Source organism: Sinocyclocheilus grahami, unplaced genomic scaffold (assembly GCF_001515645.1).
Source record: "Sinocyclocheilus grahami isolate Dianchi unplaced genomic scaffold, SAMN03320097.WGS_v1.1 scaffold20.1, whole genome shotgun sequence".
NCBI classification, from domain to species: domain Eukaryota; kingdom Metazoa; phylum Chordata; class Actinopteri; order Cypriniformes; family Cyprinidae; genus Sinocyclocheilus; species Sinocyclocheilus grahami.
In genome coordinates, this window is record NW_015505199.1 from 2,222,922 (window position 1) to 2,240,576 (window position 17,655).

The 17,655-nt window shown below is 38.2% G+C and overlaps 1 protein-coding gene across 1 annotated transcript in view; it reads left to right on the top strand.

Annotated features, from left to right (window-relative positions):
- The window catches only part of LOC107556113 (signal-induced proliferation-associated 1-like protein 2), a 72,814-nt gene that overhangs the window by 41,688 nt on the left and 13,471 nt on the right, over nt 1-17,655 (top strand). Inside the window, exons 5-13 of the mRNA XM_016239153.1 lie at nt 1,211-1,385; nt 1,713-1,816; nt 3,892-4,049; nt 5,943-6,528; nt 8,597-8,871; nt 13,435-13,659; nt 15,385-15,522; nt 16,200-16,294; nt 16,521-16,627. Coding sequence (XP_016094639.1) covers nt 1,211-1,385; nt 1,713-1,816; nt 3,892-4,049; nt 5,943-6,528; nt 8,597-8,871; nt 13,435-13,659; nt 15,385-15,522; nt 16,200-16,294; nt 16,521-16,627 — 1,863 coding nt within the window. The remainder of the gene's footprint in view (nt 1-1,210; nt 1,386-1,712; nt 1,817-3,891; nt 4,050-5,942; nt 6,529-8,596; nt 8,872-13,434; nt 13,660-15,384; nt 15,523-16,199; nt 16,295-16,520; nt 16,628-17,655) is intronic.

Sequence of the window (17,655 nt, forward strand, 5' to 3'; positions counted from 1 at the left end):
TTTTTCCCTCTCTCTCCCCTTCCCCCCCCAGTTTCCTCTATTTGTGGTAGGGGGGGGGGGGGGGGGGGACTGTTGGTGGCATTCTATGGCACAAAAGCCATAGCAATTGTAAGAATAGCACTAAAATTGCTTTTACCATTTTTGAAAAATTGGTACAGGCTGGGAATTACGTGTGATTTCGGACAATTACCATAGACTTCTTAAAATTCCTTTGTCATTGTAAACCTGCACTCTTCAGTTTGTCATCCGATCAGCAATTCCTATTATTATAGATGTTAAGTTCATTATTTTTTAATAATTGTGCAGAAAAATGTCTGGCTCTTTTTTTTTTTTTTTCTTTTTTTTTTCTTTTTTTTTTTGCCAGTCTGAAACCCTAGCTTCTTTCTTTAGTTTATGGCTGGTATGTGTGTTTCATACATAATGCAAAAGTGGCATCTGAGGTCAGTGTGCATGTCATTATGTGTCAGGCTTTTGCGTAGATTGATAGCACTTAACATGACTAAATCACCACTTGTGGTAGGCGATGTATATCACCATTCCATGATATGCTTTAAGAGTGCTTTTGAAGGTTTTCTGTACAATGTGCATTGAAGATTGATGCTGTTACATGATAAATCATGCCATGTAAAATGTAAGGGACAGTATTGATATTTTTTAATATTGTTCATTGAAATAAAGCGGTAAAAATATCACTTACATAAAATAGAAATATTAGATAAAAAACATGAACTTGGTAACTAACTGAAATAAGTTGAAGTACTACAAGTACTGAAACTAAAACTGAAATTAAAAATAAATTAAAGCTATATATATGTGTGTGTGTGTGTGTGTGTGTGTGTGTGTGTGTGTGTGTGTGTACAGGTATATATGGTTTATGTGGGATCACAATGATTTTTTATGTTTTTTTACAGGAGTTTAAAATAGAAACCATTATTTTATATTGTAATAACATTTTGCAATATATATATATATATATATATATATATATATATATATATATACGTATATACTGTATACTATATATAACTGACCACAGAATACAGCAATTGGTCAGTCAGAATCAAGTATTCCAGAGAGCCTTGTAATAGGTGTAATTAGGGCTTTAGTATATAATAATTGGTTCAGACTGAAGAGTGATACATAAAAAAACTTGTCAAATATCATAACAATGATTGAAACTGAAAGAGTTTTTACTCTTTGTAAATTGTAGCTGAGTTACCAGCACAAAGCGGGCATCCTGTACTGCCAGGCCGGGCAGAGCACAGAGGAGGAGATGTACAATAATGAGACTGGTAGTCCCGCACTGGAAGAGTTTCTGGAGCTGCTGGGTCAGAAAGTCCGACTGAGGGGGTTCAACAAGTACAGAGCACAGCTGGACAGCAAAAGTAAGTGCTGCTCTCACGATGATATCCTCAAAATGTTTGAACGTTTGATCCACTTTCACTGCTGTGAGTCTTTGACAAGCCAGAAAGCTGCTTGGCAGCTTCAGGTTCATTTCTGAAATGGGTTTTGTTAATACCATATTTTTCTCAGTCAGTGCATATAGGGCATTGGACAGTTTCTCATAATCTCTTAGTCTGTGCAGATGAGCCATTTGCAAATTAATATTGAACTGCAAGAGACTAGTTTCATATTTCATCATCAGTGTATGTGTCTTTTCAATTTACTGCTTTTATACTGATGTGTGTGATATAATTGTGTCTTTTCTGCAGCGGACTCCACTGGCACTCACTCTCTCTACACCACCTATAAAGACTTTGAACTGATGTTTCATGTCTCTACAATGCTGCCCTACACACCCAACAACAAACAACAAGTGAGTCTGACACATTTCATAATTATTCCATTCTTTTAATTTACTCAAGCCCGTATGACTTTATTTTTTCCATGGAACACAAAAGGAGATATTTTGAAATCATTCTGATAAAATGTCTGGTCTGTTAGCTATTACATGACTTTAGAAATAAATGATCTTCTATTGTATTCTATGGAAGTCAGTCATACAGGTTTGGAACTACCTGAACGTACGCTACCATTCAAAAGTTTGTGGTCAAAAACAAATACCTTTATTCAGTAAGGACATTAATTTGATCAAAAATGACAGTAAACGTAAGATATGTATTTCAAATAAATGCTATCTTTTAAATTTTCTATTCAAATCAGATTATTAGAATGACTTCTGTAGGTTTGTGTGAAACTGAAGACTGGAGTAATGGGTGCTGAAAATTCAGCTTTGCTATCACAGAAATAAATGACATTTTTGTTTATACTGTAAAAAATCTTATTAAATATTAAAACAAAAATCTGACTGACTCCAAACTTTTGAATAGTAGTATAAGTAACTGATGACAACATTTTCATTTAATGGTATATTTAACATGTGGTTAGGTGCAATTATAATTTTTTATAATATTACTGCAAGCAAAAAAGCAGATAGTCCAAGATATATCAGCCGTCCTGCTGATTTATGCACACTTGAACATGCACCTGCGCGAATGAGATTCAGGTCTGATCACTTACTCATGCCTGTCTACACAAAACTCTTTCAGCCCTCGTCAGCTGTCTGTTCAAGTGGCTGGTCTTGATCTGTGCATCTTTACAGACCTCGCAGAGCCTAGACCAATTGTCCTGCATCCTGCTAATTGTAAACACTTCAGCGGACAGGCCACATTGTCATGGCAACCGTCTGAATGCCTCATCTTTTCAAAAAAGAAAAAAAAAACCGCTCCCTTACCAGTTGCCCAGACAAGGCACAGATTTTATGTCTTAAGTGAAGAGCAGGGACATATCAGGGATAATTACGTAATTAGGAATGTGTCGTTTTCCAGTGCAGTTCAAATGTGAAAGGCTGTTCTTATTTATTTGGTGGAACAAATTTAAAAAGATTTATTTCCTTCATCCGCTGTACTTTTCAATGGGCGGAACAATTCTAATAGAGTCTGCCGCAGATTAATTTACCACCATAGCAGCTTTCCATCAATGACTTCCTGAAATCCCCATGGCTACACTGAGCTCAGTCGGATAGTAAAATTGAGATTTGTGCTTTTAAAAGAAAGCTGTTTTTACAGAATGAGTAAAAAGAGAAGTAAAGGAGCCCTTGCCTGGTTCTGTCTGGCTGATTTGTGGGATTTGTTTTTTTCTGTCCATTGGATCATGGTCCGATAGGGATTATCTTGGGAAATAAGCAGGTGAAGATCTCCACAGCTTTGAGCTTTAAAGTCAGTACATCTATGATCCACTTTTTTTCCTTTGGTGACAGAGAGATGAGCCCAAGGGATATACAGTAGACTACAGCTAAACCTTTACATTTACATGTGAATATCACTTGCATTCATGTAGAACATTATATTATGCTATTGACCATTTTGAGTGAGCTAGGTGAGGGGAAGGAAGTGGATGAAAAGGAACAAATGTAAGAAAGGTGAGAAAGGAGTTTTCCCGCATCTTCTCTCAATGAGATGTGGAAACAGGTGTCTTTGTTAATAGTTAATACACTTTGATCGTATTGTCTGTATCTCAGACGATCAAAGTGTCTGAGGTTCTTCACGTCTTATAACATTTACACATTACTTAAGCTTTCTTACAAACAGTTATTTAATCAGAATGCCGTAATTACTGACTGACTATAGTTAATTACATGTGGATGTTTCTGTTTTTTAATTTAATTAAATTTTCTTATTTATATTAAAATAAAATCTTGGATTTTTTTAAATATTTTATTTTGTTTTATTATTTTATTTTTCATGTGATGCATGTATTTGCACTTTTGGATAGTGTGTTTGAATTTATTTTTGCTTTAGGTTTCTGATTGTATGGCATTAACTGTAACTAGTTTATTGTTAAAAGGTGCACTATAATGACTTTCTTCATATTATCTGTTCCCCTATCCAGCTACTGAGGAAAAGGCACATTGGAAATGACATCGTTACCATCATTTTCCAGGAACCAGGAGCTTTTCCATTCACACCCCAAAACATTCGCTCTCACTTTCAACATATCTTCATCATTGTCAAAGTTCACAATCCTTGCACAGAGCATGTATGTTACAGGTAAGATGTAAAATGTCAATTACTCCTAATTTTTAGCCTAGCCTGTAAACTAAATGCTTCTGTTTTACAATAAAGATGGTGGTTTAATTTATACATGTCTTTGCTGAAATAAATACAGTTTTTTGCTAAGTCATACCCAACCCAATCCAATTAAATCCAATTTTGTAAAAGGTAGGGGGGGGGGGGGCTTCCAAACAGCTTGGTGACAGTCAGGTTTGACCTCTCAGAACGATAGGGAGGATTAAAGGATAAGATCGAAGGGAATTCAATTTCCAGTCTTATTTACTCAGTGTGTACCTCTTAAGCTTGTTCAGCGTAACATTGCAGAGAGCTGAGGGAGGCTGGAACCTAGCTCAAAGCAAAATTGGCCATCTCATCTTCTGAGCAGATCTGTGAGAGACTGCTGCAGAAAGATTTCTGAATTGATGTCAATGTTGAAGTCAAACGGAAAACCTTTCTATGTATTTTTCCTTAAGGGGCAATGTGCTTCAGACTATTTTACATAGTGAATATACTATCTCATATCCCAGCTTAATTTGTGGAGATAGATGTAAGCCATTTATAGGTGGATTGGATTAATGTCCCAAAAAAGGATATATAAAATATATATAATATCTATGTGGAATATCTAATTTGATACCTAATATCTTAGTGGGAACCGTGATTATATTTTTCAGGATTCTTTGATGAATAGAAAGTTCAAACAGCATCATTTATTTCAAGTGATTAAAGGGGTCATATAATGCGATTTCAAGTTTTCCTTTCTCTTTGGAGTGTTACAAGCTGTTTGTGAATAGATAAGATCCCTAAAGTTGCAAAGACTAAAGTCTCAAACCCAAAGAGATATTCTTTATAAAAGTTAAGGCTCATCCACGCCCTCCTAAAACGCCTCGTTTAAACATGCCCCCAACATGTCTACGTCACGATGTGGGAAGATTTGCATAACACCGCCCAAATGTTCACGCAAAGAAAGAAGGCGTAACTTTGATTCTCGCTGTAGCGTTGTTACCGCCGCCGCCATGTCGTGGAGATGCTGTGTGTTTCGTTGTGAAAGCGAAACTACTTTGTTTGGTCTTCCAAAAGAAGACACAACTGGAAATCAGTGGTTAAGCTGTATTTACAACACTGTTCCAGAACAGTTCAATCCAAATATTCAGATACGTGCAACGCATTTTACGGAGGACGAGGACTGTTTCCTGGGAGAGTAGCCTACAATGCCGGTATTCCGGTAAATTCAGTTCCCCTGTTTCCCCTTCGGCGCGCATGCTGACCACAGTCTATGATGCTGACAAATAATGCTGACTCACAGACTGTAAGTACGTTTTCATATTTAAAGGATTTGCCACTGATGATTCAAACGCGAGTTTTGAGCAGTGTAGAGTAGCGCTTGTTGTTTGTCGTTTCTCCGATCACAAATGCAGACATGGTTTTATGTTTACGTGGCGCGCGATCCAACGCAACACGTAAAAAGACAGTATAAGTCATTATAATCTGTAATTATGTCCCCACTGGATGGAACAAATGCCTCGTTTATAATGGGTTTTATTAGTTTTGTCTCGTCGTGCCGGGACATGGCATCACAGTATGGTAAGGGGCGTAACATTTCCGTCACACGCTTGAGGTATTCGGCCAATCACAATGCACTGGATAACTGGCCAATCAGAGCACCCCACGCTTTTCAGAACGATGAGCTTTGTAAAAATCTACGCGTTTCAGAAAGGGGGGCATAGAGGAGAAACAATAATGTACAGTATGTGGAAAATAATGTGTTTTTTTAACCTTAAACCACATAAACACGTTTCATTACACCAAATACACAAAATAATGTTCTTTTTTAGCAACGTCATATAACCCCTTTAAAACTCATTTCATTGTTATTTCTTTATTCATTAGCATTGCAGTTGCCAGATCCAAAGATGTGCCTGTGTTTGGACCTCCCATACCCAAGGGAGTGATGTTTCCAAAGTCTGCTGTATTCCGGGACTTCCTGCTGGCTAAGGTGATCAACGGCGAAAACGCGGCCCACAAGTCTGAGAAGTTCCGTGCCATGGCGACGCGTACCCGCCAGGAATACCTTAAAGACATAGTGGAGAACTTCACCAGTGCAACGCCTGTGGATGCCTCGGGTGCAAAATTCAGCTTCATCAACCTAGGCGCCAAAAAGAAGGAGCGCAGCCGGCCAAGGAACAACGCTCATCTGTACAGTACGGGAGCCATCACGTGGTCGGTGGTTGCCCGGGACAGTTGCCAGTCCACTGATATTGGTTGTTTGCTGGCCATCTCCAGAGAGTTTGTAGCGCTCATTGAGGAAGCATCCCGGGAAGTGGTTTTCAACTGTTACTGCAAGGACGTGATTGGTTGGAGCTCGTCCTCAATGGTGGGCAGGGTGAAGCTCTTTTCCGAGCGCGGTGACTGTGTGGTGTTTTCCGTGCAGGATGGATGCCCAGAGGAAGTTCGAGAGGTCGTACAGCGATTAGAGGTATGAGTAGCCAATTCAAGATCAAGTTTAATCTAAGCTGAATCTTACACCAAGCTTGCCTTTTACTGTGAATAAGTGAGCAGTGTTGGTATAAAGGATCAAGTTTCTCTTGCAATCAGGGGCCAAGGGTCAATGTATTAGCATTAGAAAGGTAGAAAGACCATGTTAGAATAGATTACCCTACCTTAGTTTACCTTAAGCTTGCCAGAACGTTCACTTTATTCACTCTGGGATAAATACATACATCAACACACTCCTTAATAAAACAATATTAGTTCCACTTCTTGCTTTATTGGTGCCCATTCATGCTCAGTTGGTCCAGACATGCAGACTCACACTTTTTACAGTGCAGTGGAGGGTTAAATGGGTGTACTGCTGTTTAAGTTGATGGACCCAGTCAGCATGTGTGGTCCATTCTCTTTGTGAGATTTGACAGCTTGTAAAATACTGTCCTTTGACTTTTAAACATGCTGTTAAAAGTGTTTATTGCATTGGGTGGTTTGCTGTCACCATCATAGCATTTGTGCAGCAGATCATCAGCACGTTTTTCTGGAAATAAGCAAAAATTAAAATTCGGTCATCATTTATTCACCCTCATTTTGTTCCAAACCTGTATGACTGACTTTTTATATGTTGAACTCAACATATAAAAATATTGTTTGTATAAACATTAAAAAAATATTGTTTGTTTGATTTTGTCTATACAATGGACGTTGACCTCCCCCCCCTGAAACTTTCTTCAAAATATCTTTTGTGATATGCAGAAGAAAGACAACATGAGAGTTTTCATTTTTGGGCAAACTTTCCCTTTCATATGACTGTGTGTTTTATGCCTTTTTTTTTTTTAAATGCAATTATTGACTTTTTACGTATTTTATTAAAAGTTTGGTGGCAAAAGAATATATATATATAATATGGGAATATGGTTTTGTGTGGTAAAAGTGAAGTTATGTCTGAATTGTTGAGCAACAGATATTTTCTAACTAAAAAAGGAAGCTTATATTTCTTTTTAACCACCTCAGTCTCTTCAAAGTGCTTTTGTTGTTTTTGTGGGTGCTTAGAAAAGGTGCCTTTGGGCTCTTAGTAACTTTGCAGAGTCAGAGTAATATCAGCTTACCCGAGGTTTGCTTAAAACTGTTTATTTTCAGATCAAGTAGTTGCATGCAGAAGGTTTAAGCTGTTATGTCCAAAACATGTTTGTTTTAGGAGTCAGGTGTCAAGATGCATGGAAAATCTTCTTAAGAAAGAAATTAAAAAAATTCTTAGATAAATTCCAAACAGTTTCTAAGAAGTTCTCACATATTTTTTAAGAACTTCTTAAAAAAAAAAAATGACAGGCTTTGGCATTATCTGGTTTGTGTTGCGGTTCTTTCTGTATACTCACTGATCAGCTCAGAGGCTGTGTTTCTGAATTATGTTATGATTATAGGCTTACATTAAAATCCCTAATTAACTTTATTTCAATGTTTTTGTTGAGTTGTTACTGAATTTTGAATTCAACAAAAAGTCACATGACGCAATGATGTCACTTTAGAGAACTTGTGCACATCCCTAGTAGTAGTAGTATGTATTATATGTAGCTATTGTTATGTTTTAATGCTTAATTACAACAATTCGGAGAATAAAAATATTTCACATAACATCTTTTGGGGTTAGGTTATCCTAACTTTAAGAAATTATTTCTTAATGCTTTTCAAGAATTTGAAAAAGAACAATTTCAAGAAGTATTTTTGGGAATATAAAATATTCGAAATAAGAAGAAAACCGCAGTTTAGAAGAATGTTTAGTGAATCTGGCCCCATGATGTCAGTTTGGGTTGTAGGAATGTGCTATTCATGAGACAACCAGTCTGTTGTGTTCTCCCATGTTGGTTTGACATCAGTTAATTTCATCCTCGAGAGACCTGGCTTCAGCCATCATCTGTATCTCTGCGTACCTGCTTGCGCATCTGCATGCTTACATGTACAGGACCTTCTGCCCATTATCACAGCACAGGTTTTATCTTAAGTTGCTGAAGTGACAAAAAGCCCTGTTTTAGATGGTTAAAGTTTGTACGTTTGTCCTGCAGATGGTCACCAGGGGTTGTGAGTCGCTAGAGATGATCCTGCGCAGAAATGCCCTGGGCCAGCTGGGCTTCCATGTCAACTTTGAAGGTGTGGTAGCCGATGTGGAGCCATTCGGGTTTGCCTGGCAGGCAGGACTCCGCCCAGGCTGCCGTTTGGTTGAGATCTGCAAGGTCGCTGTTGGGACTCTAACTCACGAGCAGATGATTGACTATTTGCGGACCTCCACACCTGTTACGGTGGTGGTCATACAGCCACATGAGGATGGCGCCCCCAGAAGGTACAGTTTGTTCTCCATCTTACATTAGCAGAGAAGCTAAAATGTGAAAAAATTTAATAAAATGTGAATAAATGTTCATGTTCATATTGCTGAATATCTTTGGCATGTTGTGGCCACATTTACTGCCCTCAAATGTAACTAAAATGTAACAAATGTAACTCATGGACAGATGGGCCACACCAGTTTCTCGTGGGTTACAGAGGTCATGTCCTGAAGAGAAGATTAATCCTCTTGAAATAATCTGTGAATGATATTATCATAGTCCGCTCATGTTGTTTGTTTTTTTTACATGAAAGAAACCACTTACAGCAAACTATCATGAAATAGAAAGTGACCCAGAACTCTGTCGAACTTTGTTGAACACGTGCCTCATGTTGTGTTTGCTAATTTCAGAAGAGCCAAGGGCTTTACCAAGAACATCTGAAGGCAGAGATTAAAGTGGCCCTCTAGACTGTCAATAACTGTATTGACATTTATGCAAGGCATAAAAACCAGAGATATCAAGCGCTCGGTGCTTTTTGTAAACACAAAGTTGTAGAGGATTGCTTGCACTTCGGGTTGGCCTTAACTGCGTTATATATATATGTATCTTCGTGGCCTAATGGTTAGAGAGTCGGACTCATAACCCAAAGGCTGGGGGTTCGAGTCTCGTACCGGCAGGGATTGTAGGGGGGGGGGGGGAATGTACAGCGCTCTCTTCCACCTTCAATACCACGACTGAGGTGCCCTTGAGCAAGGCACCGAACCCCCAACTGCTCCCCGGGCGCCGCAGCATAAATGGCTGCCCACTGCTCCGGGCGCGTGTTCACGGTTTGTGTGTGTTCACTGCTGTGTGTGTGCACTTTGGATGGGTAAATGCAGAGCACTAATTCCAAGTATGGGTCACCTTACTTGGCCACATGTCACTTCACTCACTAAATCTTGGGCAAGTCAGTTAACTCGAGCTATAGTTAACTGAAGCATTCCCGGACAAGTCAGGGTTGTATTTGGTTACAGATCAGAGCAGTGAGTTTAAAAGTAATGTTCCAACTGGATGGCATTTAACAAAAACATTGGTTTTAAACTTGTAACACCCTTTTGAGTGCAAAGCAATGGACTAAAACTAATTGTAGCACCTTAGCAACAACATAGCAATGCATTAAAACCACTCAGAGCAACTGCAAAACTCCTATTTCTGTAGTCTTAAAGTCTGCAGTCTTTAGAGATGTCTTGAACTTGAAACAGCTAGGCGTATTTTTTTCATTCACAACACTTTGTTTGTAAGACATTTCTCAATTCCAGGAATTTGTGTGTGAGAGTCTAGGAGTGTGGTGTTCTTCATTGAAGTACTTTTTGAAGTACTTTATCTCATTGTAGAGGCTGTGAGAATCTGTCTTAGAGCCCACGCTGGTTCCAGCTTTCCATTCAAGGAGATCACTAGAGATACTCGTTTCAGAAGTAGTGCATGGTGCATGTGGTCGGAACAGAGTGGATTAGATCGGAAACGCATCATTAACCATCAATGAATCCTGCTGGCATGGGCCGGACTTGTGTTAATTTTCTGTTTGTTCTTTTAGTTTCTCCCTCTCTAATAACACACGCCACAGATAATCACAGCATAATACAGTACATCATTTATCTAATACCATTTGTCATCTAATTTGTGGATGTGTCTTTTCTCTTGCCAAACAGCTCTGCAGTGATTATCATTTAATACATTCTGCCAATTTCACTTACAAGATCTTCCCTTGACACAAAATTTTGTATTTCCCTAGCCTGGCTAGACTGACAAAAAATTTTTTATACAGATTAATACATTGGAATGGATTCATAGAAATAGCCTTGCTCTAAATACAGCTCACAATTATGTACAGTGGGGTCCAAAAGCCTGAGACGACTGGTAAAAATGCTTCTATTTGGCATTTTTCTCATTTAATACACTTTTTTTTTTTTATTACAAATGATGTTATTAGAATAACATTTTCAGTGGAAATTTTAATTCGAAAAATTAGCATGAAATTCAGAATGTGTTAGTATTTGGTTACATCTGACCATCTGGAGAAAGGAGTCACGTGATTAATTTCATAAATTTGCTTTAAATGAATCCAAATCCTAAAAGTTTTCAGGTTTAACTTGTTTTTGAACTCCATATTTTTGACTGTTGTCTCAAACCTTTGGACCAGTGTTAATTTTGACAGGCATTTTTGATTTAGTCTTAGTCTTCATCTTGAGATGAAAATGCTTAATAGTCTTAGTCACATTTTAGTCATTTGAGTCTTTCATAGTTTTAGTCTAGTTTTAGTCGACGAAAATAATTGCATTTTTGTCAACTTTTAGTCATTACTTTTAGTCATTATTGTAGTCAAACTGTAGTTACCAACATTTATTTTGGTAGCTATTTTATATGTAGTCTTCAAACAAAAATAGTAATGAATTCTTCTCTCTTTAGACCAAATCAATTAAGCTATGAGAAATTTGAATCAAGGATTGAATTTGGAAAAACTTGAATAAATTATGACAATTTTCATTTTTGGGTGAACCATCCCTTTAACAGTAGTGAAAAGGGAGCAATTTATAAAAATTATAGTTGTTCATATATAATATAGATAATATATATAATTTATACATTTTGAAAAAGAAGCACAATAGGACAAATACAAAAGAGATACAAATTAAACTAATTTTTCAGATACAGTAGATTTACTTAACATTTGTGCATGCACGTAATACTGACCTTTTGGCTCTGACCTGTAACTCGGCTGTCATAATAATCCTCATTCTTTTGAAAGGCTCAGTCTGCCCCCACAATGCTGATTTCAACCTCTCAACCATTTAAAGGCTAATTAACTTGGGAAAAAAGCGATCTATCCAAAAATCAGGTTAATCTATACCATGGATGTGATTAATCCGTGCAGGCTTTTCTCTAATTATATATGTTGTTGGGTACACGATGCACTATTGATATAATGCAAGTTGTTTCTAAGTGGAGATAAACACTGGGTTAGCTCATGTAGGCAACATGAAACAACATTGTGGTTGCTATCACAAAGCACTTACATCCTTCATACAGTATCTGAGAAATCAGCTGATGATGCCAGTAATACTGGATATATGTCATGCTGCATTGATTATCGGAGCAGGAATTTCTGCTTGCTAACCTGTAGAGAAAAGTTCATGTGACTCAACCTAAAAACACAAACCAGTTTATGACTGTTCTCCATGTTCAAAATGAGTCACTACATAACATACTTGGTCACCTAAATCATCAACAATAAAATGTGCAGATTTTAACTAACAAGCCCCTTGTAAAAAAAGAACTGTGATGGTATTAAATGGAAATACAGTAGTAAATTAACATACAACATGATACTGAATGATTATTAAATGCATGTACTACCGTTCGAAAGTTTGGGGCCAGCAGTTAATACTTTTATTCAGCAGGGATGCATTAAAGGGGTCATATGATGCTGCTAAAAAGAACATTATTTTGTGTATTTGGTGTAATGAAATGTGTTTATGCGGTTTAAGGTTCAAAAAACACATTATTTTCCACATACTGTACATTATTGTTTCTCCTCTATGCCCCGCCTTTCTGAAACGCGTCGATTTTTACAAAGCTCATTGGTCTGAAAAAGCGAGGTGTGCTCTGATTGGCCAGCTATCCAGTGCGTTGTGATTGGCCGAATTCCTCAAGCGTGTGATGGAAATGTTACGTCCCTTACCATATTGTGATGCCTGCGGCAACCACATGTGACGACCCCGGGCTGGACTCCGCTTTGTCCACGGTGAAAGCCGATCCGGCGATCGACAGCGCGAAGTTGAAGGACTTCCTCAGCGACCAGTACGGATCAGCTCCAGGCATGACTAAGCGATACCGTCCTCTTTTGGAAGGCCAAACAGAGTAGAATCGCTTTCACAACGAAGCACACAGCGCCTTCACGACATGGCGGCGGCGGCAACAATACTACAGCGAGAATAAAAGTTACGCCTTCTTTCTTTGCGTGAACATTTGGGCAGTGTTATGCAAATCTTCCCACACAGTGACGTAGATATGTGGGGGCGTGTTAGAACGAGCCGTTTTAGGTAGGTGTGGCTGACTCTTAACTTTTATAAAGAATATCTCTTTGGATTTGAGACTTTAGTCTTTGCAACTTTACAGATCTTCTTTATGTACCAACAGCTTGTAACACTCCAAAGAGAAAGGAAAAATTGAAATCGCATCATATGACCCCTTTAAATTGATCAAAAGTAACAGGAGAGACATTACAAAAGATTTTTCAAATAAATGCTGTTCTTTTCAACTTTCTATTTATCAAAAAATCCTTTAAAAAAAATGTATCACGGTTTCCAAAAAATAATTAGTGTATTAGCATGATTTATTTTAAATTGTAATATTTAACAGTATTAGTGATTTTTACTGTATTTTTGATCAACTGAATACAGCCTTGAGGAGACTTCTTTCAAACGCTTTTGAATGGTATAGTATTTACTGTATAAATATGATGGTGTTACTTTCACACATTTCCATAAAACATTGTAGCAACTCTAAAAACCCGTTGTAATTTTCCTTTCTGTGTTTTTCAGAGGTGCCTCAGAACTGCATCGTGTCCCCTACATGGAGTACAAGACTCTTGGTCCCGGGCCTGGTTGGCACAGGATGACTCACGTTCCCCAGGGGCTGCCGCTGTCTCGTGTTTCTCCCACTCAGGGTCCAGATCGACCCTCCCCGAGCCAACAGATGTTCCAGTACGCCCAAGCTGCCATTTCACGTAGCACTTCTTTTGATAAGAAGTACCAGGATGGATCCAGGTCAGATAAATGTGACTATGTCATTCCAAACACATATGCTGCTCTTTCCTACTCATACAGTATATACCTGTAATTTCACTCGTGTATCATATTGTGATCCAACTCTCATGATTATGTAAGGAGATACTATGGAAGCAATTCTCATGGAGTGCAAAGTGGATTGGTTTGGGTTGTGTAACTGATCCCGTCATATCTGTTGCAGTATGTGGGTCATTCTTACCCAGGATTTAGCTGTTTATTTGTGTATGTGCACGTGCATTTGCATGTGCATTCAATGCATTGATTTCTTCAAAAAAGATGTCAATGGTGTCCTTAGGCCTTTTCTGTTCTAGTCTGTGTCTCCTGTCATGGTTCATATTCAGAATAGATAATTCCCAGATTTTCAAAAATGCTGCTTGATCTGAAAATCAGTTTTACATGGACAGCTAAAGCAAAAATGCCTGAAGTCAGATACAAGGACAAACATTTTTCTGGCTCATATTACTTAATGAAAATTGATTAAATGATGTCATATTATCTCTGTAAATAGTGGACTGTCTTCGGAAATGTCCAGGTCACGTTTCACTTCAATGCTAAATTAAATTTGGTCTGTTCTTTATTTAATTTTTAATGTACACTTACTGTATTAAGTACAATTTTATTAGGACTATTTTAGTTTTTACATGTAACATTATTTAAATTAGAGTTAAGCACCCCCCACCAATTATCCTTAATGCAGAAAAATCTAATTCTGATTACTATAGTAATTTATGAATCCTGTTTGTTTTTTTAAACCAGATTTTATAAATTATTAAAATTAAATAAATTTAATTCAATAAAACCTTCATATAAATACTTACAATTCTGCTTCACAAATGCTCCTTTTATATGAAATATAAAATTGTAATAATATATTATTAATATATGTATAGAGAGAATATGGCTGATGTCCAAATGTTAAGCCTAAGAGAAAATACAGTATTTTCAGTTTAATCTCAGTACAAGCTATTCTGTATTTGGTCGCCACTGTCAATGTGTCAGGACAGTTAACAAAAAGCAACACCTGATTTTTTATCGGGCTCAGCATCAGGAACTTTAAGAAACAATGATTCATAACGGTGATGTTTGATTATCCAGACACTTCTCTGCTGAATTTTCCACTGGGAAAGCCCAAAAGTGAGCACATAGAGGCTATTAAGGATGACACATGCCACCCTGTGGATTAGAGGAAGGAAAAAAGTTCAGAATGATTATGTTTTAGTCTGGTGTGGCATCAATTCATGCTTTCGTATTTCTCAGGAGACGCCTTTCAGGGTGAGCTAATTGGGAACTTGATTTTCGGGTGCTGTAGAATTGGGATCTCTTCATAATGCGTGTCGTCTTGTGCAATTGAGTGACTTTGTGTTGCATGCTTGTGTCTTCACCTTGTCTGAAACGCACACACCTTTGCGGCCTCTTCACCCAGGCTGTCATCTCGTCCTCTGCTGGGATCCGTGTTGCACATGGTCTGTCATTCCTTCCTGGAGTATGTTTCTCTTATTTCCCCCCTGGAATGCGCAGACGTTCCACAGCCCTAGAGACACGGGGTCCTGCTATGAATAGAATCTGCTCCACCACTTTTTTTTTTTTTGACAGTGTTTCCTCCCTCCGGTCCAGAATATGAATGAGTCTTGCTATAGCGCTCTCATTGCTTTTGCCACCAGAGCTTTGATTAATGAGCTTCTACCCTGTGTTTGCTCATTGCAGGGTATTGCAGGACTTCGAGATGGTTCAGAGTCCATCTGGAAATCCCGGACAGCACTACTGCAGTTCTCCCAGTAACCAATCAACCTCCAGTGACCCCGGTCCTTGCGGCACATGGGCCCAGAAAGCCAGTTATGATGGGTAATGAGTTTCTGTTCGAAGCAGCCTTGTAACTCCGAAACCAAAGAGCCCAGCAGGTTTAGAGGTTATCACAAGAGTCTAATCATATGAGATTTGGTGCAAATCTTTGGTACAAAGAGAATTATAGTAGAAGATTAGACTCTTTTCTGTCATGTCCAGAATGAGCTAATATTTCATGATGAGCTATGTGAACATCAGCTGTTCATTCACAGACAGACGCACAACAATAGGAGGTCTTTTCAGAGATCAGAGACTTTGCAAAAACAAATCGCAGCCATTTTTCTGAATGTTAAAGCAGGATACTTCTATTGTTATTGATATTGATACTCTTCTGGTATTTAAGTATTTATCTTCCTCATCAATTAAAACACAGAATGAGACAGAAGTAATCAAATTTGCTGACCAATAAATAGTCATTGTTGACATGTGAATGTGTTGATATACTTTTCTGGAAATTTATGAATTGCAAAATTAGAATTTTTTTTCATATCTTTTTCATACCTCAAATGATCAAGGAAAATTTTATTTTTACAATAAGACCCCTTTAAGACAACGAGCCACGTTTACTCTCCATATGAAATACATTCATGAGGCTTATACAACATCCTTGGGTAGTAAAATTGAAATAACACTAATGAATAATGCCAGTGGAACATTACAATCTATTTGTCCAATAGATTACAATCACCTGCCCTTCACGACCAACCAGAAGAAAAAGAGGCAGACGGGCACAGGGATATAGAGCACAAGATGGAGAGGACACGATCTGCCGGTACGGAAGCATTGTTTTTCTCAAGTACCAATGAGAATTAAACTACATTACTTTTAAATGACTTATAGAATTGATTTACCCACTTTAATTGACTGAATTTAACAAGCTGCATTAAATAACTTGAGACAATGATTTTCTGTAAATCATTTGGTTAAGATTAACTAATCAGTTTTAAATGCACAGCGCTCAAATCAATGTCATGTAACATCACATCCATGATTTCCAGGATCGCCTTGTGTTCCTGAAGCCAAGTGGCACATCCCATCCACCAAGATCCTGAACCGAGGTCTACAGAGACAGGGGACGAAAGAATCACCTGGTAAATTTCCTCGGGTAAGTGATCAGTCAATTGAACTATAAAACTGTTAGATCCATTCCTCTGAATGGATAGGACTAATAATTTTTTTAATAGTGCTAGGACTTGTGTTACTCCTCTTGTCTACGTTTACATCATTCCAGACATCAATTTCCTAGTTTACATATTAACTTTTGGTTATTGGAGCGTGAATGTCTTTTAAGATACAGTAAATGTCTTGTACTGTACAGCAACAGGAACATATGCTAAGTGAGTGCATGTGTCGGTGCAAGTGTTTCTGTGTTTATATGTGGCTGATGGGTGCAGTGACCTCATTAGTCAGGAACGTGTAGTTGGCAGCACTGCAAATGCACCACATTTCTCCATGTGATTGGGTAGTTGTGGCGGGGAGGTCATTGGTTTGGAGTAAAGAGGGGTTGGCATCTATGGCAGATGGCTCATAGTGTCACATCCAGTCATGCAATCCCTGTGGGAATTAACGTAAGAAACTGGACGCCAGTTACAGGACACGACACTGTACATTCTCTCGTGTCGTGCGCTAGAGAGATCCAACATCAGGAGCATGTGCATCAGGTTAAGAACAAATCCACCTGATTTATCAAGTGCGAAAAGGTCACCCTACCCTTGCTGCAGCCTATGTTGATGCTAGCAGCAAGAAGTAAATGTTTGGGTCATGTTTATCTCATATTACTTATGCAAAGCCCTACATTCCTCCATTCCATGATTCATAGAACTGACGGCGTTTTGCAGTAGTGTATTGACCACATTGCCTTTAGCCAGAGGGGACATTTGGAAATAGTGCACCATAGATCTTCCAAAGCAAACCATGCATTAAAGTTTAAAAATCATCCACTATCCATTAATTTGAAAGGGCATAAATTTAGACCATGCAATTTAACAGAATAATAAATTATTAATTTACCATGAGATTGGTTACAGTAGGTGGTAATGGTGCAGTGCTGGTTCTTCTATGTGTTGCTGTTATTGCTCTGCTAAATGCACATCAGCGCTCGGGGGGGGGGGGGGGGGGGGTTTCCCTTCTCCT